This window comes from Bos indicus x Bos taurus, chromosome 20 (assembly GCF_003369695.1).
Source record: "Bos indicus x Bos taurus breed Angus x Brahman F1 hybrid chromosome 20, Bos_hybrid_MaternalHap_v2.0, whole genome shotgun sequence".
In the NCBI taxonomy this organism is placed as follows: domain Eukaryota; kingdom Metazoa; phylum Chordata; class Mammalia; order Artiodactyla; family Bovidae; genus Bos; species Bos indicus x Bos taurus.
Window position 1 is genome coordinate 23,299,749 of NC_040095.1, and position 25,936 is coordinate 23,325,684.

The 25,936-nt window shown below is 36.0% G+C and overlaps 1 protein-coding gene across 10 annotated transcripts in view; it reads left to right on the top strand.

Moving 5' to 3' along the window:
- SLC38A9 (solute carrier family 38 member 9) overlaps nucleotides 1-25,936 on the top strand; it is a 101,581-nt gene that overhangs the window by 7,000 nt on the left and 68,645 nt on the right. For 8 of the 10 annotated variants that reach the window (XR_003507151.1, XM_027519988.1, XM_027519993.1 and 5 more), the window contains exon 2: nucleotides 6,917-7,063. Coding sequence is in view for 7 of the 10 variants with exons in the window: in XM_027519988.1 (XP_027375789.1) it covers nucleotides 6,951-7,063 (113 nt within the window). In the remaining 3 variants the exon portion in view is untranslated. Of the gene's footprint in view, nucleotides 1-6,916; nucleotides 7,064-7,178; nucleotides 7,282-25,936 lie in introns of those variants that run through there. The other 2 variants (XM_027519990.1, XM_027519989.1) reach the window with 2 other exon arrangements.

The following is a 25,936-nucleotide window of genomic DNA, read 5'->3' on the forward strand; positions in this document are numbered from 1 at the left end:
TGCACGAGACCCAGGTTCAGCCCCTTAGTTGGGAAGATCCCTTGGAGAAGGAAATGGCAAACCACTCCAATATTCTTGCCTGGGAAATCCCATGAACAGAGGAGCCTAATGGACTACTGTCCATTGGGTCACAAAGAAGTCAGACACAACTTAGCAACTAAACAACAAAGTGTTCCATTGTACATGTACCACATCTTCTTTATCCATTCATTCATCTGTTGATGGACACTTAGGTTGCTTCCATGTCTTGGCAGTTATAAGTAATACTGCTCTAACCATTGGGGTACCTGTATCTTTTTGAATTAACGTTTTCATTTTTTTTTTTTCAGATACATACCCAGAAGTGGAATTAATGAGTCATATGGTAGTTCTATTTTTAGTTTTTCTGAGAAGTAGCCATACTGTTTTCCACAGTGGTTACACCAATTTACATTCCCACCAACGGTATATAAGGGTTCCCTTATATTGGCATACTCACCAAGACTTGTTGTTTCTTACCTTTTTGATGATAACCATTCTAATGGGTGTGAGGTGATATCTAATTGTGGTTTTGAATTTCCCTGATGATTAATGCTATTGAGCATCTTTATTGGTTGGCCATCTGTATGTCTTCTTTATAAAATGTCTATTCAGGTCTTCCACCCATTTTTAAATTGGGTTGTTTGGTTTTTTCATTGAGTTGTATGAGCTGTTTATATATTTTGAATTTTGACCCCTTATCAGTCATACCATTAGCAAATATTTTGTCCCATTTAGTACACTGTCTGTTTTGTCTGTTTTGATTTCCTTCGTGTTCTGCAAAACCTTTAATTCTGATTAGGTCATATTTATTTTTGCTTTTATTTCCTTTGCTTTAGCATTTGTTGTTCAGTTGCTCAGCCACGTCCAACTCTTTGTGACCCCATGGACTGCAGCACACCAGGCTTCCCCGTCCTTCACCATCTCCCGGAGTTTGCTCAAACTCATGTCCATTGATTCAGTGGTGCCATCCAGCCATCTCGTCCTCTGTCATCCCCTTCTTCTTGCTTTAGCATACAGATAAAAAAATACTGCTGTAATTTATGTTAGCATGTTCTGCTTATGTTTTCCTCTAGGAGTTTTATGGTTTCCAGTCTTATATTAGGTCTTTAATCCATTTTGAGTTTATTTTTGTATTTAGTGTGAGAAAATGTTCTAATTTCATTCTTTTACATGTAGTTGTCCAGTTTTCTGAGCACTTTTTGAAAAAATTCTTTTCTCCATTTTATATTCTTGCCTCCTTTGTCATAGAGTAATTGACTATAAGTGCATGGGTTTATTTCTGTGCTTTCTATCCTGTTTAATTGATCTATTTGTTTTTGTGCCTATGTCATAGTTTTTATTTTTATTATTATTTGTTTTTGTAGCTTTGTAGTATAGTCTGAAGTCAAAGAACATTATTCTTTTAACTCTTCTCTTTCTCAAGATTATTTTGGCTATTCAGGGTCTTTTGTATTTCCATACAAATTTTAAAATTATTTTTCTATAGTTCTGTGAGAAAGGCCCTTGGTATTTTAATAGTGATCGCATTGAATCTGTAGATTGCCTTGGGTAGTATGGTCATTTTAGCAGTATTAATTCTAACCCATGAACATGGTGTATCTTTTCATCTATTTGTGTCATTTTCAATTTCTTTCATCAGTGTCTTGTAGTTTTCCGAGTACAGGTCTTTTGCCTCCTTAGATAAGTTCATTTCTAGGTTTTTTATTCTTTTTTGATGCAATGGTACATGGACTTATTTTCTTAATTTCTCTTTTGAGTAATTCATTGTTCAGTTCAGTTCAGTTCAGTCACTCAGTCGTGTCCGACTCTTTGCGACCCCATGAATCGCAGCACACCAGGCCTCCCTGTCCATCACCAACTCCCGGAGTTCACTCAGACTCACGTCCATTGTTGCTGCTGCTGCTAAGTCGCTTCAGTCGTGTCCGACTCTGTGCGACCCCATAGACGGAAGCCCACCAGGCTCCCCCGCCCCTAGGATTCTCCAGGCAAGAACACTGGAGTGGGTTGCCATTTCCTTCTCCAATGCATGAAAGTGAAAAGTGAAAAGGAAGTCACTCAGTCGTGTCCAACTCTTAGCGACCCCATGGACTACAGCCTACCAGACTCCTCCGTCCATGGGATTTTCCAGGCAAGAGTACTGGAGTGGGGTGCCATTGCCTTCTCCTCACATCCATTGTTAGTGTGTAGAATTAACAACCGATTTCTGTATATTAATTTTGTATACTGCAGCTTTACTGAATTCATCAATGACATCTGGTGGTTTTCTGGTGGCAGTGTAGGATTTTCTGTGTATAATGGAGCTTCCTTTATAGGTTATTATCCTTTTTCCCTTTGCTACCTTTAAAATGTTTTCATTGTGACTCACTTCTGACAGTTTTTTGTTGTTATTTTTTATGGCTTTATTGGGTTTTCATTGCTGCATGGGCTTTCTCTAGCTGCCGCGAGCATGAACTACTCTCTAGTTGTGGTACAAGGGCTTCTCATCACTGTGGCGTGCATGCCTGGGCACGTGGGCTTCAGTGGTTGTGGCTCCCGGGATTTAGAGCACAGTCTCAATAGTTGTGGCGCACAGGCTTAGTAGCTCTTTGGCATGTGGGATCTTCCTGGATCAGGGATGGAACCCATGTCTTGTGCACTGGCAGATGGATTCTTTACCACTGAGCCACCAGGGAAGCCCCTTTTGACAGTTTTAATATAATGCATCTTAGAGAAGATCTTTTTGCATTGAGGTTATTAGGTGTTCTCCTAGCTTCATAGCCATGTATATCCAATTCTTACCACAGGCTTGGGAAATTCTCAGCTATTATTTCTTTAAATAAACTCTGTTCCCTTCTTTCTTTTCTGGGATACCCAATGTCCTAATGTTGTCCTTCCTAAAAGAGTCAGTCAGCTCTTGTAGAATTTTCTGACTTAAAAAAAAATCTTATTTCTCTTCCTCTCCTACTGGTATTATTTCTAGATTTCTATCTTCAAGCTTGCTGATTCTGTCTTTTATCCAGTCTGCTCTATTTCCATTGCTTTGTAATTCATTTCATTTACTGAATTCTTCAGCTCTAGAATTTTCATTTATTTCTATTTTTAGAGTTTAAATCTCTTTGTTAAAGTATTACTTCTGTTCATTAATTTTATTCCTGAGCTTATTGAATCTGCTTTTCTGAGTTTTCTTTAGTTTGTTGAGTTTCTTCATGACCAATATTTTGAATCTGTTTCAATTACGTCACAATATTTCATTACTTTACATTTAGTTTCTGGAGAATTGTCATTTTGTAGTGCAGTGTTACTATGGTTCATGGTGCCTGATGAGCTGTTTCTCCACAGACAGTTTTCAAGTGGCAAACACCTTTTTTGTTGATTATAACAGATTCAATAGATTAGAAATTAGAGGCCTTTCTTCTGTTTTCCAGTAAGTGGTGCACAATCTTTTGGTTTCTCTTACCTGAACTATCTGTAGTTATATTTGAATCTTCACTCTCCATCCTCCATCACCTCTGTTAGCAGTGTTACCTTGGGCACTCATTATTGCTTCTTGTGCCTCCTGGGTTGTCGGTGCCTTGCCTTCTGCTATAGCCGGGATGGTGGTCTCTTACGTCATATCCAGGGTCTCCTGAATTACAGGCTCTGACATTGCAGGGGAAGGGAGAAGAGAGAGAAGAGCCAGGATTGCAGGGGCACCTATGCTGGGTGCAGTGTTGTAAGGTTCTCTGTCTTGGCCTGTTTGTTCATGGCGGCTGCTGAGGCAGGAGTCGTGTGCCCACCTCCCCTGCTGCCAACCAGTCTTTTGGGGCTGCAGTTTCAGCTGCTAGAGCTGGAGGGCCACTCTTCTCTTGGTTTCTCCCTCCCTCAGTTTCCCCCTCTTCTATATATTCTATCTAGTCTGCTTACTCTTAGATGTACAGATGTATGGAACTCTCCAGCATCCTAGTGTGTTGGGTGGAGGCAGTTTTGTTGTGTTTATAGATGTTTTACTGGTTGTACTTTGACGGGAAAAGATGAAGGTAGTTTTTTATTCTACCATGTTGCCAGCATCCTTTCTTCAACTTTTAAATACACCCATTGACTTTTAAATTTTGGCTGTTGTGTTTTGTTTTATTTTTTTGTTGTTGTTGTTATTTATCTGGGCCTAAGAGTTCACTCTGTCCTTTTCAAACATGCTGTTACTTTTTGAAAATATCCACTTTTTCCTTTATTTGTTTAAAGGTAGGAATCATAATTGTTTTATTATCTTATTCTGATAATAAAAATGTGGTTGAAGCCTTTGTGAAACTATTTCTGCTGTTTCTTCTGGTTCTCACTAATAGCATTTTATTTCTTTATATGCTGGTTTATTTTGACAGTGTACTGTTCATTGTTCTTGAAAAACTGTTTGCAGGTCTTTTTTGAGGGCTAGGATCAATGTTTTCTGGATCCTCAAAGAAAAGATTTACATTTGCTTCAGCCAGTTACCTATAAGCTCTACCAAGCAAGTAACCTGAAATTATGTTCACAGCTTTAAGTGTTCTTTGATCACCTTGCAAATCCATGAGGTACAGTTTGTAGTATGTAATATCTCCCTCTACACAGACACACACACAGACACATACAAACACACACACAGGCTGTGGTCAGTGTCAAGAAAACTTGTTTGCGATTCTCTTGTGAGGGAGTGAGGCACTTTTCAGTTCAGTTCAGTTCAGTCGCTCAGAGTGTCCAGCTGTTTGCGACCCCATGGACCGCAGCATGCCAGGCCTCCCTGTCCATCACCAACTCCCGGAGTTTACCCAAACTCAGGTCCATGGAGTCGGTGATGCCATCCAACCATACCATCCTCTGTCATCCCCTTCTCCTGCCTCCAATCTTTCCCAGCATCAGGGTCTTTTCAAATGAGTCAGCTCCTCGCATTAGGTGGCCAAAGTATTGGAGTTTCAGCTTCAACTTCAGTCCTTCCAATGAACACTCAGGACTGATCTCCTTTAGGATGGACTGGTTGGATCTCCTTGCAGTCCAAGGGACTCTCAAGAGTCTTCTCCAGCACCACAGTTCAAAGCATCAATTCTTCAGTGCTCAGCTTTCTTTATAGTCCAACTCTCACATCCATATGTGACTACTGGAAAAACCATAGGCTTCACTAGATGGACCTTTGTTGGCAAAGTAATGTCTCTGCTTTTTAATATGCTGTCTAGGTTGGTCATAGCTTTTCTTCCAAGGGGAAATTGTCTTTTAATTTCATGGCTTCATTCAACATCTGCAGTGATTTTGGAACCCAAGAATATAAAGTCTCTGTTTCCATTGTTTCCCCATCTATTTGCCATGAAGTGATGGGACCAAATGCCATGATCTTTGTTATTTGAATGTTGTTTTAAGCCGACTTTTTCACTCTCCTCTTTCACTTTAATCAAGAGGCTCTTTAGTTCTACTTTGCTTTCTGCCGTAAGGGTGGTGTCATCTGCATATCTAAGATTATTGATATTTCTCCCAGCAATCTTGATTCCAGCTTGTGCTTCATCCAGCCCAGCATTTCTCATGATGTGCATATAAGTTAAATAAGCGGGGTGACAATATACAGCCTTGACATACTCCTTTTCCTATTTGGAACCAGTCTGTTGTTCCATGTCCAGTTCGAACTGTTGCTTCTTGACTTGCATATAGGTTTCTCAAGAGGCAGGTCAGGTGGTCTGGTATTCCCATCTCTTGAAGAATTTTCCACAGTTTATTCTGATCCACACAGTCAAAGGCTTTGGCATAGTCAATAAAGCAGAAATATATGTTTTTCTGGAACTCTCTTGCCTTTTCCATGATCCAGCGGATGTTGGCAATTTGATCTCTGGTTCCTCTGCCTTTTCTAAAGTCAGCTTGAACATCTGGAAGTTCACAGTTCACATATTGTTGAAGCCTCACTTGGAGAATTTTGAGCATTACTTTGCTAGGTATGAGATGAGTGCAATTGTGCAGTAGTTTGAGCATTCTTTGGCATTACCTTTCTTTGGGATTCAGTTCAGTTCAGTTTGGTCTCTCAGTTGTGTCCAACTCTCTGCGACCCCATGAATCGCAGCACGCCAGGCCTCCCTGTCCATCACCAACTCCCAGAGTTTACTCAAACTCATGTCCATCGAGTTGGTGATGCCATCCAGCGATCTCAATCTCTGTCATCCCCTTCTCCTCTTGCCCCCAATCCCTCCCAGCATCAGAGTCTTTTCCAGTGAGTCAACTTTTCGCATGAAGTGGCCAAAGTACTGGAGTTTCAGCTTTAGCATCATTCCTTCCAAAGAACACCCAGGACTGATCTCCTTTAGAATGGACTGGTTGGATCTCCTTGGGATTACTTCCTGTTAACTCCTAATCTGATGGTGAAGCGCTCTGTAGTCACAGCTGTATGGGAAGTAGGGATAGGGGGTGATTTCTTACTATACTTGTTCCTTACTTTGGATGAATTTTGGGGTTTGTTTTTTATTTCGCTACTATTCCACAAGATCTTGAAAACCCCAGCACAGTTTCTCCTGGCACAGCGAATACCTTTAGAATGGAACCAACTTGTTTGAGCTACTTACTTTTCTAGGTTCCTTAAATTCACCTACAAATGGCCTGCTTTTCCTATTTTCAAAAAAAAAAAATTTAATATTTTATCCAGTATTTTCAGTTGTTTTCTGCAGGAAAATGAGCCCAAATAGCCTAATCTGTTTTATTACTGGAAATGGATTGCCTTGCTTCTTTTTTTATTAAGCTGAAAAATAAGTAGTAACTCCTTTTCAACTTAGCAAGTTTCTGATAATATAAGTATTTTAGACATATATCTCATTAAGATATCTTCAGCAAATTCCTGTGTTTTTGATTTCTTATACATGCAAATGTATTACCTATCAGTAGTAAAATAATTCTTATATTAAACTTTAAATTATTTCTCTTTTCTGATTTATTACAGGACTGACTTCTTTAGTGCTTACAGTCTGAGAAAAATGGCAAATATGGATAGTGATTCTAGGCATCTTCTCATCCCTGAGGGAGATCATGAAATAAATCCTGGACCTATGAATATCCAGTTTGATTCATCAGATATAAGATCTAAAAGGTAAGTGTTTAAAATAAAACATTTATTTTATAATTAAGACTTTTAGTTATTAAAATAGAACTCATTATAACCAAATATATAGAGATTTTATTATAAAATATCTAATTTCTTACAGGGTCTGTATGTTTGTATATAAAAGGAAATATATATGAATACATTTTCTCACTTATATTTGACTTTTTAGACTAAACTCCGTATCTCTGTCAGGGATGGCTGAGGTAAGTTTTATGAAGTAATATGCATGTAACTCATTTAACAAATACATATTGATTGTCTGATCTGTGCGATGTATTACGCGGTCAGGCTTCCGCAGTGGCTCAGTGTTAAAGAATCCACCTGCCAATGTAGGAGATGTAGGTTTGATCCCTGGGTTGGGAAGATCTCCTGGAGGAGGAAATGGCAACTCACTCAAGTATTCTTGCCTGGAGAATTCCATGGACAGAGGATCCTGACGGGCTACAGTCCATGGGTTTGCAAAGAGTTGGACATGACTGAGCAACTGAGCACAAGTATGGGAAGTGCTGGGAATAGAACAGTAAAAATAATTTATAATCCTTACCTTCTTTGAGTTTAAATTCTAGCAGATAGTTTAAGATAATTAGAGTTTAAAATTTATTTCATTCCTTACCTTGAAAATCCAAAAGAATCCACTGAAAAATTATTATAAATGCAATTTATAATAACAGTTTATATTAAAAATTCAGTAAGGTGGTTGTTTACAAAATACGCAAAAATCAATAGCATTCTAATAATAAAATATAATGGAGGAAAAGATAAAATACATAGGAATAGCCTTAAGAATATGCAAAATCTATATGAGAGAAACTCTAAAATACTAAAATAACAGCACAATGTTTATTCAAATCTGAGATGCTGATTAAAAGTTGTACTGATTTTTGTTGTTCTTTTTTTTTTTTTTTTAATATAAAATTAACATAAACTGCTGCCCATACCTCTGATGCAACAATTTCTTAGAACTTAGAATTTTATTTTTGTACCTACTAGAATTCTAGTGCGATTACAAAATCAAAAATATAAACAAAATATATCAGTTAAGATATTACAATCTGATTCTTCACATACAGCCTGCTTCTTCTGAATCACTTTTTGACTTGCAGTCATCAAAAATCATTATTTTTTCCTGCTCACACAAAATTGTCCATATTACGATTAAGAGCATTGATAGTGTAGTATTTCTTGAAAGAATTTTCTTCCAAATCACTGATACTTTTTAGTTTTGATGCTTGTACTTGCCTGATCTTACCAGAAGGTGTCACAAAAAGCTTTCTAACAACACTGTGGCTCATATTTATTCCTTGCTGCTGCTGCTGCTAAGTCGCTTCAGTCGTGTCCGACTCTGTGCAACCCCATAGACGGCAGCCCACCAGGCTCCCCCGTCCCTGGGATTCTCCAGGCAAGAACACTGGAGTGGGTTGCCATTTCCTTCTCCAATTCATTAAAGTGAAAAGCGAATGGTCTCTAAATGGTTTGATCATTGAAATGACCACAGATGAACTGTCATGCCACCAGGAGCAGTTACTTTCATGACTGCCACCTGGCTGACAGTGATTAAAAGATGTCCTGGATTATTAGATGCCTCCATATTTTAGAAAGGACTAAGTATGTATGTTCTAGTTAATAAGGTATTACATGTAACAAAAAGGGATATTCTGTTCTCAGTAGGGAAGACTCTAAAATATAGTGTCATGCTCTTTAAATTTTAACCCACAAAATTAATGTGATCTGCCCCTTGCCAAAAAAAATGCCAGAAACCAATGCCAAAGTTTACATGGCCCAGCAGTTTCACTTCTAAACATTAATTTGCAGTGTCAAATAGTATATGTACAGAGTTGTTTGATGCACTGTTTCTTTGTAATAGCAAAAGATTGAAAACAACAAAAATGTCTTTTCTTATAGGACTGGATAAATTATGGTACCTTGATACAATGGAATATTTTTCACCCATTAAAAAGAAGGAAGTGACTTTATTACATATCAAAATGGAACAAGTCTTCAACTTATTTTGTTAAATGAAAAAAGTGAAGTGCAGAGCAGTCAGTGTATATAGTATACTGCCATTTGGGTAAAGACATTAACAAGTTATATATATTGCAAATATATATAAAGGAGTCCAGGGGAGTAAATAGGAAACTGTAAGAGTGTTGTCTCCTCAGAAAGAAGCTGAGTGCTTTAGGTGGGACATGTGGCAGTTACTGTTAGGTAAATACCCAACTATTCAACAACCCCACCTATTCCTTGAACTGTTTTTCAGTTTTCTCAAACTCTGTTTCCTCTTCCATTTCTCCCAGGACCTAGGGCTTTCTTACTCATCTCTGTGTGCCAGTTTTTCTCAGGGAATTCACTCAAAAATCCCCTCTAGACAATGCTTTATAAATTATACTTTTTCTTCCTCCCCTTATTCACTATTATTTATCTATCCAATTGGTGCCAGCTGTAATGTCTGTTTAATGTTATGATGGCAAAAAAATGCTGATTTTAAGGCTTTAAGGAGTTTCCAGTCCAGGAGATGAAAGAGGATTGGTTTAAACTATTCTTGATAATCCTGTTTCCATTTTCCAGATACTTAATTTTTTAGTCTTTTTTAGCAGGTTGAGCAGTATGAAATTTATCACTTGAGAAATGTATCATTGTCATTTAAAGTGGTCATCAGAGAAGATAATGAAATGAATCTTGTAATTTTCACTTGTATGTTTCAGTGAATAGAAGGAGTAATGAATGCTGATTAAATGCTCGGAACTTTCTTGAAACCTCTGAATTCTATGATAAATAATTGACCACTGTGACGATACAACACAGGTCATTAAAGTGCATTCCACTGCAATAGGTTGGCAGGAGTTCAAACAGTTCTCTGAGTATTTAACCATTTAGATTAAATGGAAGTATATTTTCTATAATGAAATTTGTCAAAATAAGAGGGAATCAACTATTTTCAATCATAGGATAACTGTCTAGGTAAGCATGTTTTAAGGAAGGCAAATTTTTATAGGAGTTTAGCAGTATTGAATGCTAATTTTCTTGTGAAATAATTTCAGGAACTTATTTGATGGGGGAAAAAACAGGAATATCTTAAAATACTGTTATTTCTACTAAAATGTGGCTTATTTCATTTTATATACATAAATTTCAGATATACTGTATTTTTTATTAACTTTGAAAAAATTAATGTTAATTTAGCCTTATCTTCACATGTTTGTGAAATGATGAAGTATCATTTATACTTTTTTCTAATATACATTGCAGTAAATACAAAGGAGTTAAAATAGCATTTATCCTTGTGCTACCTAAAATCATCTTTCGTATAGCCACACTTTGGGAAACTGTCTTCAGCTGTTAGAATATAAAAAATAACATTTGATACTTTTAGATTGCTTATTCTCAGTTTAATTTGTGGTTGACTCTGTCTCTTCCACTAGGTGGCAATCAAAATCATGTTCTAGTTCAAACATAAAAATTTTAAGAAATATTTGGAACTGAAAGTGTGTTGGACTTGCTTATCATTTTGGTGGACTGGGGATCTGATTAGACTTAGGTAGATGAAGGAGCTTGTCACTGTAGAGGAACCATACATGTCATAATCATAAGCATTTAGATCATTTGGAGAATTTTTGCAAATTACACAAATCCATATTTCTCTCTGCATGCCTCCCCTCCCCTCCCTTATTAGTTTTTCACCTGGTTTGGGGTGAAGAATGTGGGTAGGGGGACAGAGAGGTTTAGAAATCTCCTATACTGTATTTGTTATATGCCATTGGGAGTCACTGGCCTTAGAGTTTGTTTTGCTGCTTTTCCCAGACTTTCTGGTAACCAGATATTAGAGCTGGTATTCAGGATTGCTTCATGCTCAGCTGCTGCTCTGGGATTATAACCTTTGGGAGTTGACCCTCCCAGCCAGCCTGAAACCAAATTGGGATTTGAACTTCCCTTTTTCAGTTTTCTCAAACTCTGTTTCCTCTTGCATTTCTCCCAGTACCTACAGCTTTCTTACTCATCTCTGTGTGTCCAGTTTTTCTCAGGGAATTCACTCAAAAATTCCCTCTAAACAATTCATTGTAAATTATACTTTTTCTTCCTCCCCTTATTCACTAATGCTTATCTATCCTATTGGTGCCAGCTCTGTTGTCTGGTTAATGTTATGATGGCAAGCAATCTGATGTGTCAAAGATCTAGTCTGTTACTTTTTCATGACTATTTGCATTTTAATAAGGAGAATTCTAGAAATATAAAAGCCTAACCTAAGGATTAGATTTTTCTAATAACATTTCAAGGACTCTGGTAAGCCAGTGGGGTAGAGGTAGATATTTAAAATAGGCAGTCTTCTGGGTGCCCTTCAAAGATACCAAGCATGCTTATGGCCCTTATTTTTTTAAAGTGTTTATTTGTCTGCCCGTGTGCAAACTGGCCTCTCTCACTTTTATCTGTCATTAATACTGTCACTAGATAGCAACCTGAATTGACTCTGTTTGTTATCTGTGGTCCGAGAGAGAGAGAGCTACCGGGTGAGAGTGAGCAAGCACATAACAAAGTGAAGAGTTTATCTATTAACGTGTCCTAGGCCAACAACAGTGATTGGAAGTGATTATTTGATTATTGAGGCTCAGTTTCATAGTTGGGGATTTATACAGATCTAGTAAAGTAGTTTTTCCAGGAGTGTTGGTTTCCAAAGCTGTGTAATTGAATTTTGAGGAACTTGCCCTCCGTGTTAAATAGGCAGGACCAGGGCCCTTGACCATGCCCACATATCAGTACCCTGGAGCTGAGGACCAATTTGCTGATTGTATATTATATCTTTTGTTCCCTTCCCTCTCCTTCCTCCTTTCTCCCTTCTTCTTGCCTCTCTTCTTTTCTCTCCCTCTTTAGTCTTCTTCTCTCACCTCTCTTCTCCCTACTTTCCACCATTATTTTTCTCCAATGGAACTCTTTTTGCTAAATGCTTAAAGAGGGCAATCCTGGCCATGGATTTAGAGATGCTTTAAATCTAACTATGGACTTTGTTAGAATGGGATCTTATTTTGAGTTTCATTGGAACCTTTTTATTCTCTCTAGTTCATAGGTTCTTTTACTTCTGCCAGTCTTTCCAGATGTCTTTGCTTAACTGTCCTTTTGCATTTATATTTGCTTTTCTGAGGTGCTTCCATTTCTTTCCCTAGATCTGTCTGTCCTATTTGATGGTTTCTTCCCTTGCCTGCAAACTAGTTCTTTATTTTCTTCCTTTTCATCTTCCCTCATTAACATTATTTGGACAAATCTGAAGAAAGAGGAAGCCTAATAATGGAGTATGACTAGTGCTCGTTAGGGCCAGTCAATCAAGCGTGTTTTGTTGGGAGGAAAGAGTATGAAGAGTTGGCCTAGCATTTTTCTCTGTCTACTCAGTTCTACTTAGTGTTATAACACCTCCAAGTATATAGTTGAAAAGGATTTTAGTGTATCAACCCCGCCCCCGCCAAAAAAGTGTAGTGGGCTGCAAATAAGAAAAGAGTTTATGGTGGTGGGGGAGGGGGGTGTCTTAAAATTATAATTCAGGAGACACACATTTGGGTAATCCTGAAAGAGTGTTCTGAGAAAGTCAGGGCCTTATAAAGACAGAAAGCCATGAGATTGTTAATACTTGCCTGGAAAGAATTGTTATTCATCCTTAAGGAATCACAAGTTGTTTTAGGATAGGGGTCCTAGATGTAAATTACTGGTTATTTTAGGGTAAGGGTCTGATAAGTATCTTGAGTTTCTGGCAGATGTTCTAAATAACTTGCTTATCAGGTCAAAAGGTCAGACTGCATCCAAGCTGAGACTTGCATAACTCATACTTCCTTAATGGCTTCCTGGCTCCCTTTCAGAAAACTCTCAGCAATACCAACTCCATTTGGATTTTCCTTTCTTAAGTAATTATATCATTACTGCAAAAGTGATGAAACCCATTGCAAACTCATTCAATTTTCTTATTAAAGGAAATTAAAACTCCTTTTAACAAACAGACAAAATCAAATATTTTAAGTTGGAGGCTCATGAAATTTAGGGATCTTGTCAAAAGCCTAATGGATGACTGTAGCCCAAAGATAAGGAATTGATATAAAAGAAACATACTGAGATTATGTATCTTTGTCTTGCCTGTTATATTTTAGTCTTAATCTCAAATTGTCTCCAAAAGTCTACTATATAATTTTCCTATGGCTTCTTGTTTTAAGATTTCATCTTGCAATCTATTCTGTATTTCTTTGTCCCCAAGTATAGTTTCTAAGGGCTTTTAAATATTAAGAGATAAGTGAATGCCTCAACATTTCAAGCTAAGAAATACTTTTCTATAAAGTGACATAGAAAATTACTTTGGTGCTATACTTATTTTAAAAAGTTTGATTCATTTGCAACATCATCACACTTCCTCATTTTTTCTATTTCAGTTAGCTTATAATTTAACTTGGCATGTATCACTACTTCAATTAAGGTTATTTCTCTTTTATCAAATTCATATCTGACTTGTTGTTATTTATTCTAACACTAGTTTTTATGTCTACCAATGCCTCTGGTTTTTTATTTTATTGTACTTCTTCCATAGAATGGCTTCTAATCTTCTCTTAAATTCTGGCTTATTTATTATAAATTGATGTAGCCATTGGTCTTCATCCTGTCTTTGAGTGTTGTTATACCCTAGCTCTTATATATTAAAATTGTTATTACTTTAGTATGTTACTTTCATTTTGTTTCTCCTTTATTATAGTTGGCTCAGAGGGTAAAACGTCTGCCTACAATGTGGGAGACCTGGGTTCGATCCCTGGGTCGGGAAGATCCCCTGGAGAAGGAAATGGCAACCCACTCCAGTACTCTTGCCTGAAAAGTCCCATGGAAGGAGAAGCCTGGTAGGCTACAGTCCATGGGATCACAAAGAGTCAGACACGACTGAGCAACTTCACTTCACTTATTATGGTTAGAGAATAATTTTATAAATATTTTCTATTTTATTTCAGCATTATTGAGACATAATTGGTCTGTTTTATTAAGGCTAGTAAATTTGGGTGTTAAAAATAATTGCTTAAAAAGAGGGCATGATCCTTAAACATTGCTAGTGGAATTGAAACATGATATAGCCACTCATTATTCCTTCCAGTTTTATTGAGATATAATTGACATCCAGCACTTTATAAGTTTAAGCTGTACATCATAATGATTTGACTTACATAATAAAATGATTATCAGAATAAATTTAATATACATCCATCATCTCATGTAGATACAAAAATTTAAAAACAGAAAAAAATATTTTTCCTTATAATGAGAACTCTTAGGATTTACTCTCTTAACAACTTTCATATATAACCTACAGCAGTATTAACTGTATTTATCATGTTGTGCATTATATTCCTAGTGCATATTTATTTTGTAACTGAAAGTTTATATGTTTTCACTGCCTGTCTTCTTCCATTCCTCCTCTACCCGGCCTCTGGTAGAGTCTTTATTTCTATTTAGTCTTTATTTCTATGAATTTGTTTGTTTTTGAAGTATAATTGACCTGTAACGCAGTTCGTTCCTCTTATACAGCATAGTGATTTGACATTTCTGTGCATTTTAAAATGATCACTTCAATAAGCTTAGTTATGATCTGTCACCATACAAAGATACTACACTGACTTTGTTTCCCATACTATTCATTTCATACCCATGACTTCTTTTGCAACTGGTATAGCCACTTTTGAAAACAGTGTGATAATTCCTACAAATGTTAAATACAGGATTATCATTTGACTTAACAATTCTACACCTAGGTATATACCCAAGAGAATTGAAACATATTTCCAAACAAATATAAAGAAATGTCCATAACATTTATAATAGCCAAAAGTGGAACCAATCCAAATATCCATCAGTTGATATATGTATAAACCAAATGTAGTATATCCATACAACATAATATTATTTGACCATAAAAAAAGGATTAAAGTGTCAATATATGCTACAATATATATGAACCTTGAAAACATGTTATATAAAAGAGGCCACACACAAAAAAAATATATGATTCAATTTATATGAACTATCTAAATTAGGTAAAGGCAATAGAGACAGAAAGAAGATTAATGGTTGCAGATACTGGCGAGAGGGAATAATGGAACTTCTTTTTGGAGTGATGAAAAGTTCTAAAGTTGATTATGGTGGGACTTCCCTGGCAGTCCAGTGGTTAAGACTCCACACTTCCACTGCAGGGGGCACAAGTGGTGCCCCTGATGGGAGAACTAAGATCCCACATTCTATATGGCATAGCCAAAAAACAAAAAATTGGTTTTGGTGCTTGAGAGACAACTCCATGAATGTTCTAAAAACTATTGAATCACACATTTAAATGGGTAAATTTTACAGTATGTGAATTAATATTTTAATAATCTATCATTTTTAATAAAGTATTTTTATTTTACTTATTTTTAAATTCTTTGGCCATGCCATGCAGCATGTGGGATCTTAGTTCCCAGCCAGGAATTGAACCCATGCTTCCTGCCATGGAAATGTGGAGTCTTAGCTACTAGACCTACTAGACAGACTGCCAGGGAAGTCTTGTTAATCTATTACTTTTTTTTTAATTAAAGAGGACAAGGGAGATTTTGCTTATGACAAGGGCAGACTAGGGAATTTGGACCAACCAACTGCTTAGAATAACTAGAAAAACTTACCACCCCTCCAATTTTTTTAATGTGCCTATGGACATAGGAGAACTGATAAGACAAGAACAGTAGGATCTAGATCTCGAAGAAGGAGGGCACCAAGAAAGGGAAGTGCAGCATTTCCTCAAGAGTATCTGCCAATTCTAGTTTAAGTTTATTAGCTGAGAAGCTATTAAATTGACAGAACTTTTGACAGCTTTACAAGGCCACAGGGAGAAAAATTGGAATTCAGTGCTCACTAAAAGTAGGCAGGCCCCTGCAAACTTCAAGCTGAAAAGCCTAGAAATATGACTGAACAGGAAATAGAATGGTCTTCTTTCAGAGACTGTAGCTCAACTTTAACTCATCTCAGTTCCTAAAATTGAATTAAAGTAATCTAGGTCTGCTAAGTGTCTTAAATTGGTTCCCCAAAGCAAATGTACATCCTTTCTAAAGAAAATAATATTATTCTAAGCCTTCAACTTATTTATACTATTTTCTGTATACTAAAATTCCATTAAGTACAATGCCAGGTACTTAAAAATAGCTAGGCAGAGAAGATAAACCAACATGATTAGAAATTGGAGACTTGGATATACAATAAAGACTGACAGATGATCCAGCTGATGGAGTTATCAGAAACAGACTTTTAAAGACTATTTTTAATATGTTCAAGGAAACTGAAATAAGATTGAGAATTTTGGCACTGGCTAAAAATATAAAAAAGAACCAAACTCATAGAAAATGTTTGCTGAATTAAAAAAGGGCCCAGATAGAAAATCTGGGAACAAAAGACAGAAAACAGTAACCTAAAGTAAGAAATCAGTCAATGATGAAAACAAATCAAGGCAAGGATGTAGAACAATAGGAGTGATTATGCAGTACTAGAGTAAGTGTAAATTAGTATAATCACTTTGCAAGAGAGTTTGTAATTATCTGCTAGCATTTAGTATACACTATTTGTAATCAATAGAAACATTTCACCAAGGGACATGTACAAAAATATAGATTATAAGTTATTCATAAGAGTGCCAAACTGGAAACAACCTGGATACCCACCAACCAGCTATGGTTAAATAAATCATATTTTCATGTAATGGAATATTACACATTTATAAAAATGAACAATCTACAGCTGCAAACAAGAATATGGATGAACCTCAGAAAGATAATGTTGGCGAAAGAAGCTAAACAGAAAAACACACATTGTGTTATTACACTTTATGTAAAGCTCAAAAGCAAGTAAAACTAATTTCATGTTTCTGTGCACCTGAGTGCAGAGGGCATGTATGTGGGTCTATACTTATCTGAAAATATACTAGACTGTTAACTGGTTATTTCTAATGGGTGATTTTAATTTTCTTATATAACATCTGTATTATCCTCAATATAAACAGTGTATGACTTTTATTAAAAAACAGCTTATCCAGAAAATATAGCATTCCCATAATATAGGATAAAAATAGTATATACAAAGTGAAAACCCATTTTCTTACAAACAGTGTTTAAGTCAACTGTACTTCTATAGGATGATAAATTTATCTTTTTTCTCTAAGAGGAGATTTTGTTTTGTTCTTGTATGGAGAAGGTTCTGGAAAAAGACAAAAGCATAAAGAAACATAAACCTATCATACAGAGGCAAGTGTTGTTAAAGCATTTTAGTATATTTTCTCCTGTCCTTTTCAATGATGTTTTAATGAGATCATATACTATATACAATTTTAATTTTTTTAACTTTTTCAATTTAAATTTTTATTACTTGTTGTTGTTACTTCTGCAAAATATTCCTTAGTTGTCTGCCTGCCTACCTGTTTTTTCTCCTTCTCTGCTTCTGTCCCTTGCTGTCTACTTCCTCCCTCCCTTTCTTTTGTTCTATCCCTTCCTTTTGTCGGTAAGCATTCACTAAGCTCCTTTTGGTGCTAGACACTCTGGGGAAGGAGATAGACACTCAGCAAAAGTAAAAGAGAGGTTATAAATATTTGATATGTATTTATATATATATATATTGTATATGTATATATAATAATATATGTACATGCACTCAGTTTTGCCATTGTAGAATGAAAACAGCCATAGACAACACGTAACTGCATGGGCCTTGCTGTGTTCTGATAAAAACTTTATTGATAAAAACAGACTATGGGCCAGACTTGTCCTATCTGGCTGTAACTAACAACCTCTGGTCTGCAAGGAGGGACTGGACTTAGGTGTAAGCAACTGTAGGGACTGGTACTTCTGGAAAAGTTAAAAAAGTAAGGTCCACTCACCTTAATTTCTCTCCACCCTCACAGTTGCTTCTAATAGTTGTTCTAATCTAATGAGCCTTTTAGATAATTAAACAGTCTCCAGCCTCTCCCTGAACCTTAGGCCTCTGCAGCACATCTAGAGTTCTTTGGCAAGGTTTTCTAAGGGTTTTAGCTTAGATAATTTAGCCATAAATTCTAGGGATTATGACTGAGGCTAAGAATAATAAGTAAGGGGAAAGTACCAGATTTCAAGGAATTGTAAAAAATTTTACAATAAAAATTATCGTTAAGGATCATTGAAATGCCCCCAAAAGCTATGATCATTTTTCCATATTAAGAATTATTTCTAAATATCATTTTATATAAATGCATATTATTTATTTAACCATATCATAATTTAACAATGTTTAACTATTAAGCTGTTCACAATTTTAATTATTTTAAATAATGCTTTGCTTAGCAGCTTTCTACATGCCATATTTATACCATATTTTGATTTCTTCTAGTAGAGTCTCAAAAGTATAATTATTAGAATAAAAGGATGGAAAGCAGAATTAAGGTTTTTTTATATATTACTATATAGCCAAATTGTTATCTAGAAAGGCTGTGCAACTTTATACTCCTGCCATCTATGCGTGGAAGTTCCTGTGTCAGAATCCCCTTTCTAGCACTGTTTATTTTCTTTTTCACTAAATTGTTTATAAAACTTTCCTATATGTAGAATTAGCTGATAAGAGCCAGTTGGCAGCAGATTTCATGTTGGACTGTTGCCTTATCAGACTGTTCGGTTATTTTGGGAGTGGTTTGCTAAGTAACATGGCATACAACCAACAGTGGATTCTGGTCAGGCTACTACAGTGTTTGCCATTTGGGTTGAAGGCCAGTTTATGTAGACCATTTGTTTCTAGTGTCTTTTTACCTTTTTTTTTAATCTTATTTGGCTCCACCAGGTTTTAGTTGAATCATGCAAGATCTTCAGTTGTGGCATCCAAACTTCTAGTTGCAAGTGTGTGGGATCCCACACATGTAGTTCCCTGATCAGAGATCAAACCCCCTGCACTGGGAGCATGCAGCCCTTAGCCACTGGATCCCCAGGGAAGTCCCCATTTACCTTTCTTGAGGGTCATGATAAAGATTTCTAAAGCTTGATAAGTTGTTGTTGTTATTCATTTGCTAAGTTGTGTCCGACTCTTTGGGACCCCATGAACTATAGTACACCAGGCTTCCCTGTCCTTCACTATGTCCTGGAGTTTGTTTAAATTCATGTCCATTGAGTCGGTGATGCCTTCCAACCATCTCATCCTCTGTTGCCTTCTTCTCCTGCCTTCAATCTTTCCCAGCATCAGGGTCTTTTCTAGTGAGTCGGCTCTTTGCATCAGGCGGCCAAAGTATTGGAGCTTTAGCATCAGTCCTTCCAATTAATATTCAGGGTTGATTTCTTTTAGGATTGACTGGTTTGATCGCCTTAGTATTCCTTTCTTAAGTTATGGGAGAGGAATAAGAGCAAGGCTCTTTTTCTCTGGTAATCTGTTTAAAGAGTAGATGAATTTTTTGTGTTTTCAATTACTAGGTAACAATTAAGGTAATGAAGAAAGCAATTCTAGTGTTCATCTGAAGAATCATAAGTATATATCAAAAATAAGACTTGTCTCAATATATATACTTATTGAAATATTTCATTACATTTCCAGCTTTTGAGGAAATTTTAGTTAAAATTCTGGCCTGGCAATTTTCTTTTCCCCTGCTTTTTGTCTTTTTAATGGGGAGTAATTAGGCTTTGAAACTAGAAATTTTATTTCTCTTCCAGAAATTCTTTTGGTAGATTTGTGTAAGAAGGAGAGTAATAATGGGTGTGACATTGAGGGTTGAAGCCTATAATATCTATAATTTATATTATTACTTATTTATAATTAATATAAATAATTACAACTAAGTATATAATTAAGTATATCTTAGTTATAATTTATAATTAAGACATTCTTTTCTTCCAAAAATTAATAATACTCTTACTTTATTGCAGTTAAAGAAATTGAGACAATTTGGGACTTACTGTAGCATTCTGATAAAATGAGCAAAAGAAAGAATGTGCTTGGAGAGTGTGCCCTCTTGGGAATTTCACATTCCTCATTGGCTCAGAGGGTAAAGTGTCTGCCTGCAATGCTGGAGACCTGAGTTCGATCCCTGGGTCAGGAAGATCCCCTGGAGAAGGAAATGGCAACCCACTCCAGTACTCTTGCCTGGAAAATCCCATGAATGGAGAAGCCTGGTAGGCTACAGTCCATGGGGTTGCAAAAAGTCAGACACGACTGAGCGAGTTCACTTCAATCTTACTTTGTAGAATGTCACTCATGGTGTTCTGTTGGAACTGCTTTTTCTAGGTAAAAAATAGGATGGGGTGGTGGTGGTGGTGGTGTTACTGTTTTATATCAACCTAGAGAAAAACTGAAGAACTGTTATGTTTGTATATACTTACAGGTGCTTCTAGCATCTTAACTTTGTTGAAAGTTCCTGATGTTTATTTATACAATTCTTTTGGCCTCATTCCAGTGCTGATACTAAAATCAAAACAAACAAAAAGAACCTTACATTTATGTTATTGATCATTTTGTAGCCATGAAAGAAGAGATTGTTTAATTTCAGCACAGTTGAATTAAAACAATTTATGGGTTTTTAAAAACCAAAATTTGAAACCATGAATTGCACTGAAAGAATTTGTAAATTCATTCTTAGCAGCATCTGTATTTAATTAAACTGTATAGTCCTGAGAATTGATATTCAGGTCAAGTTCTTTGTCCATGTGTCATTAAGAAAGATTTTTACTTGTGACTAAGTAACAGCCTAGAATTTTAAAATAAAGAACCCATAACCTTAGCCAGGTATTTATCAGGTAAATACCCATAGCCAGGTATTTATCAGCATTTACTTTTTTATCATACCAACCTTATCAGTTAAAAAAAATAAGCTGAAAAATTGGAACTGTATATATTTATATGTGTGTATATGTACTTTTTTTTCTTTTTGTTTCATTTTTTATTTTTTGTATGTGTACTTCTGTATTATGTATATTATAAAACACAAAAATAGAAATTTAAAAATTATGTAATGATCTTGATAGAATTAACTTTGAAGAAGTGAAAGTCACTCAGTTGTATCTGATTCTTTGTGACTCCATGAATATACAGTCCATGGAATTCTCCAGGCCAGAATACTGAGTGGGTAGCCTTTCCCTTCTCCAGGGGATCTTCCCAACCCAGGGGTCAAACTCAGGTCTTCTGCATTGCAGGCAGATTCTTTACCAACTGAGCTATCAGGGAATCCCAGTAGAAATAACTTTAAATTTTACTTAACAGTACATTAAAACTTTTATTTTTACTTTATAATATTAACAATAACAATAGAATATGCTTTATTATTTTTGAAAATCTTCTAACACCTTGCCACAATAGTAATTCAAGATAATTTGAAATTCATTTCTGCTCATCCTACAATAATATATGGAAGTTTTTGTTGAAATTTGCCTGGTAAATTTTTATCCTTCTCAATATGACTCAATCACATTTAGTGACTGCTGTGCTAGTTTGTGTATTCTGGTATTCCTTGTTATTAATGTTTTTAAAGCCCCAAATACTCCTGTTTTTATTGGTTTAATACTGTTAACTTGGAAACAACCGGTAGCATTGTTCACCTTTCTTGGTTCTCTCTCCAGTCTATCCTCCCACCTCTCCTCTCCTTTAGAAAAAAATTTAAAAAAACACACTGGTTTAGAGAGAGCCTTCAGAAAGCAGCTAATCTCTTTCCTGAGGGGAGGGAGAAATTAACAGAATCATCCTTCTCAGGTTAACTGGAATTAAAATCAAAACTGTTGCAAGCCAGTAGCTTCTTGGCCAGAATGGAGGAGCTACCTCACGGGTCTGAAAGTACATTAGAGGGGAGCTAAATACTTCAGGGATATCCATTTGGAAGGTACTCTGATGAGAAGGATACAAAGGAGAAAGAATGATTAGATACACTCAGATCTAATAATTTACATTGGAATTATAACTTTATAATGTTTTTTATACTGTTTTATGCAAAATGTAAATTTTCATGTTTGAAATAAATTGAATGTTTAATGTCACTGACTTTTAGCCATTTTATACTCTGAATACTTTTTAGTGAAGATATTAATACTTAGTATTATACAAAATTAATACCTAGATACTGGTGTTGTCATTTGCTTCATTATTACAATTTTTACTTTGATTTTTTTGTGTGGTTAATAATATGTTCAAAGACCATTTAGATTCTTTGGAAGTTCTTAAACATTAGAAAAATTTTAATCCGTGCCTATAAAATTGCAGTTTTGAGTTTTATTGGTGACAGACATTATTTTCAACAATAAAATCATGTAACAATGGAAACATTTTAAAATATCCATTATCAGAATATTTTCTGTATAATGTGAGTTTTTTAAAAAGCAACTGCTTTTTCAGGGACTTCCCTGATAGACCAGGGTTAAAACTCCAAGCTTTCAATACAGGGTACACAGGTTGGATCCCTGGTCAGGGAACCAGAATCCCAAATGTCACTCAGAATGGCAATAAATTACTTTTCAAAAAGCAACTTCTTTCTCAGTCATTGTTACAATATCTTTACTTTGAAGGGAGACAGATTAGGTATGTGGGGAGTTATTTTAGTTTTGGATACCTTCTGGGTACCTATGTAGCATACTCTTGACAGCCACAAGTCATCATAGAAGAGGTCAACATTGGAACAATTGTCTTGTTACAGAAAAAAGGTAGCTAATTCTTATTTAAGTTTAACAAATCTTTAAGATATTTTGCCACAAGATAACCAGCAAATTTCTGTTTGGTACACAAGAATTTTTGGGTCCCTCTTGATCTCATTACTGAATTTTGAAAGAATATGTTACTTTAAGATCTGTTTTTAAAGTTCTTTTTAATCATATGTTATATACAGTATACAGAAAAGTGTATGGTACATATGTACAATTTAAAAATTCATAAAGCCCACACCCATCCAACCAACAGTGAAGTCTAGAAATTAGCTGCACAGCAGCTGTTTTGAAGCTATTTTGAAGGTGTGTGTCTTTCACCAAACACATCCCTCTGCCTCCCTATAGGTAGTCACTCTCATGACATTTATGTGATCATTTTCCTGCTTTTCTTTATTATTTATTGTCTATGTATCCCTAAATACTGAATTCAGTTTTACCTGTTTTTGCATCTCATGTAAATGGGATCCTACTGTGTATATTCTTTTGTGACTTTTGTTGAGCATTATAGTTTTCATCCAAGTGGTACATAACTACTTTCATTGTCAGTGGTTTCTAGCATTTTATTCTATAAGTATCAGCAGTTTATTTATTCATTCTACTTTTGAACATTTGGGATATTTCCATTGTGGGACTTTTACAAAGAATGACATTATTGTATGTGTCTCCTGGTATATACGAGAACTCTTCTAGGATATATCCCAGGGAGTAAATTTGATGGGTAATAGTATATATGGGGTCGCACAGAGTCGGACATGACTGAAGTGACTTAGCAGCAGCAGCAGCAGCAGTGTATATGTATATTCAACTTCAGCTTCCCAGGTGGCTCAGAGGTTAAAGCATCTGCCTGCAGTGCGGGAGACTTGGGTCCAATCCCTGGGTCAGGAAGATCCCCTGGAGAAGGAAATGGCAACCCACTCCAGTACTCTTGCCTGGAGAATCCCGTGGACGGAGGAGCCTGGTGGGCTACAGTCCACGGGGTCGCAGAAAGTTGGACACGACTGAGCGACTTCACTTTCACTTTCATATTCAACTTCACTAGATAGTACCAGACTCTTTTCCACAGGGGTTTTACCAGCTTATATTCCCAGTAGAGTTTCCATTGTTCTGCCTCCTACTAGTACTTGATATTGTGAGATTGTTAAATTTTACCATTCTGATGAACATATTATGCTGTGTCATTATATTTTTTCCATGAGATGGAAGTTGGTAAAGTGTTATTAATGATAACCAGTTGTAGGATTATAGGTGATTTTTATATTTTCTATGCTTTTAAAGCATTTTCCTATAGTATTTACACTTACCTCTTCAGCTACCACTTCATTGCTCTCATTCCTCTTTACAGAAAACTCTTTGCAAGGATTATTTGTACTCACCATACCAAACTTTTCTCTTGAACCCAGTTCATTCAGGATTTTGCTCTAACTACTCCGCCAAAACTGCTCACATGCAGGTAACCAGTGGTCATTTCATAGACTAGTCCTCATCTCATTTGACTTAGCAGTAGCACTTGACACAATCATTCTCTAATCCTGAAAAGTCTTTAATTTGCTTTTGGATACCATACTAAATTAATTTTCCTTTAGGTTGCTGCTTCTCATTTTTTATAGCTTTTGATACTTTGATTATTCCCTCCATCATTTCTCCCCCAGGTATTTATTTAAAATTTTTTTAAACTAAAGAAAAGTTAAAAACGTTATCTTCATGATTTTTGATTAACTTTTTTTCTGATTATAAAAGCAATATAGGTTTTGATGGTCATACTGTGGTTATATAAGACATCATCATTGGGGGTTTACCTGCATGAAGTGTATATGGGAAATCTTTGTAGTATTTTTTCCAACTTCTATATTTCTAAAGTGATTTCAAAATGTATTTACTCACTGTATTTTATTGGGCTCCTATGATATGCCAGGTACTGTTCTAGGCCCTGGGAATAGAGTAGTGACCAAACTGACAAAAATCCCTGCTCTCGTGAAGCTTTTATTTATTAGAGGTAATCAGTAGTAAATAAAAAGTACATATTATGCTAGATAGTATAAATGCTAGAGAGCAAATGTAAGGCAGAAAAGCAGAGATGGTATAAGAAATGACAGGGATGGAGAACAGAGGTTGAAATTTTAGGTAGGGTGACAAGGATAACCAAATGTCTCATTGAGAAAGGGGACCTTGAGGAAGGACTTGAAAGAAGTAAAGAAGCAAGCCATGAAAACATTTAGGAGAAAGGCCTTCAGAGCCTCTGTTTAAAGTAATAACAAAGGTCCTAAAGTAGATGCATGCTTTCAGTGTGTCAGGAATGGTGAGGAAGGTACTGGGGTTAGTGTGGTACACAAATCCTAGAGATGGGGTGGTAGAGGGGTAGCAGAGAGCAGTTATGATATGTGAATCGGAGTTCAGGCTGGAGATAATAGTTGGAGTGCCATCAGCATGCACATTATATTTGAAGTTATGGGACTAAATGAGTCCACCAAGAGACTGAGTGTAGATAGAGAAGAGAAAATGGATTCAACTCTGGATTACCCTGACATTTAAGGATTGGGGGTTTGAGAAGGAATCAACTAAGAAGACTGAGAATTTGTCCCTTTAGGATTATGTCTATTGGCATGTGAAGTCCTCCAGGTACTAACCCAGGTTTCCCTCGTCTCTCACTACTTCTCTTCTTACTACTTGTAGTTTTAAAACATTTATCCTGCTCCCTTTCTGGGTTCTTTCTACATACTTTTCCATTCTTTAAAGCACAATTTTTTTTCTTTTCCTCATCCTTGATTAACTCCTTTGTATCTTTTCAGATTCACTTCAATAATAGTTTTCTTGTGGTCTGCCAGACATGATTTAGTTTCCCCTTCTATGTACTCTGCACGTACCCAGCATCACACAACCTTTTTGCTCCTATTATTGCTCATAATCACTTTCTCTCTTTTTCTATTTTTCCTCTCTGAACTGAAATTGCTCACTTACCTCTCTTCTCCAGTAGACTGTGATCCTTGAGGCTCTATGTCCTGTTGATTATTTAATATTTAACACAGTGCTTAATACTTTGTTGGCACTTAAACAATATTTCATAAACTAGAGAACCAATAAAGTAATTAACCCTAATAAAAAGAGAAGAGCTTATATAGGCTCAACCTTTGGAGATGTTTTACCGAAATTTTTACTTTCCTTTTAGGTTCAAAGGATTTGTTAAAGAAACCACTCATCACACACAATTTCA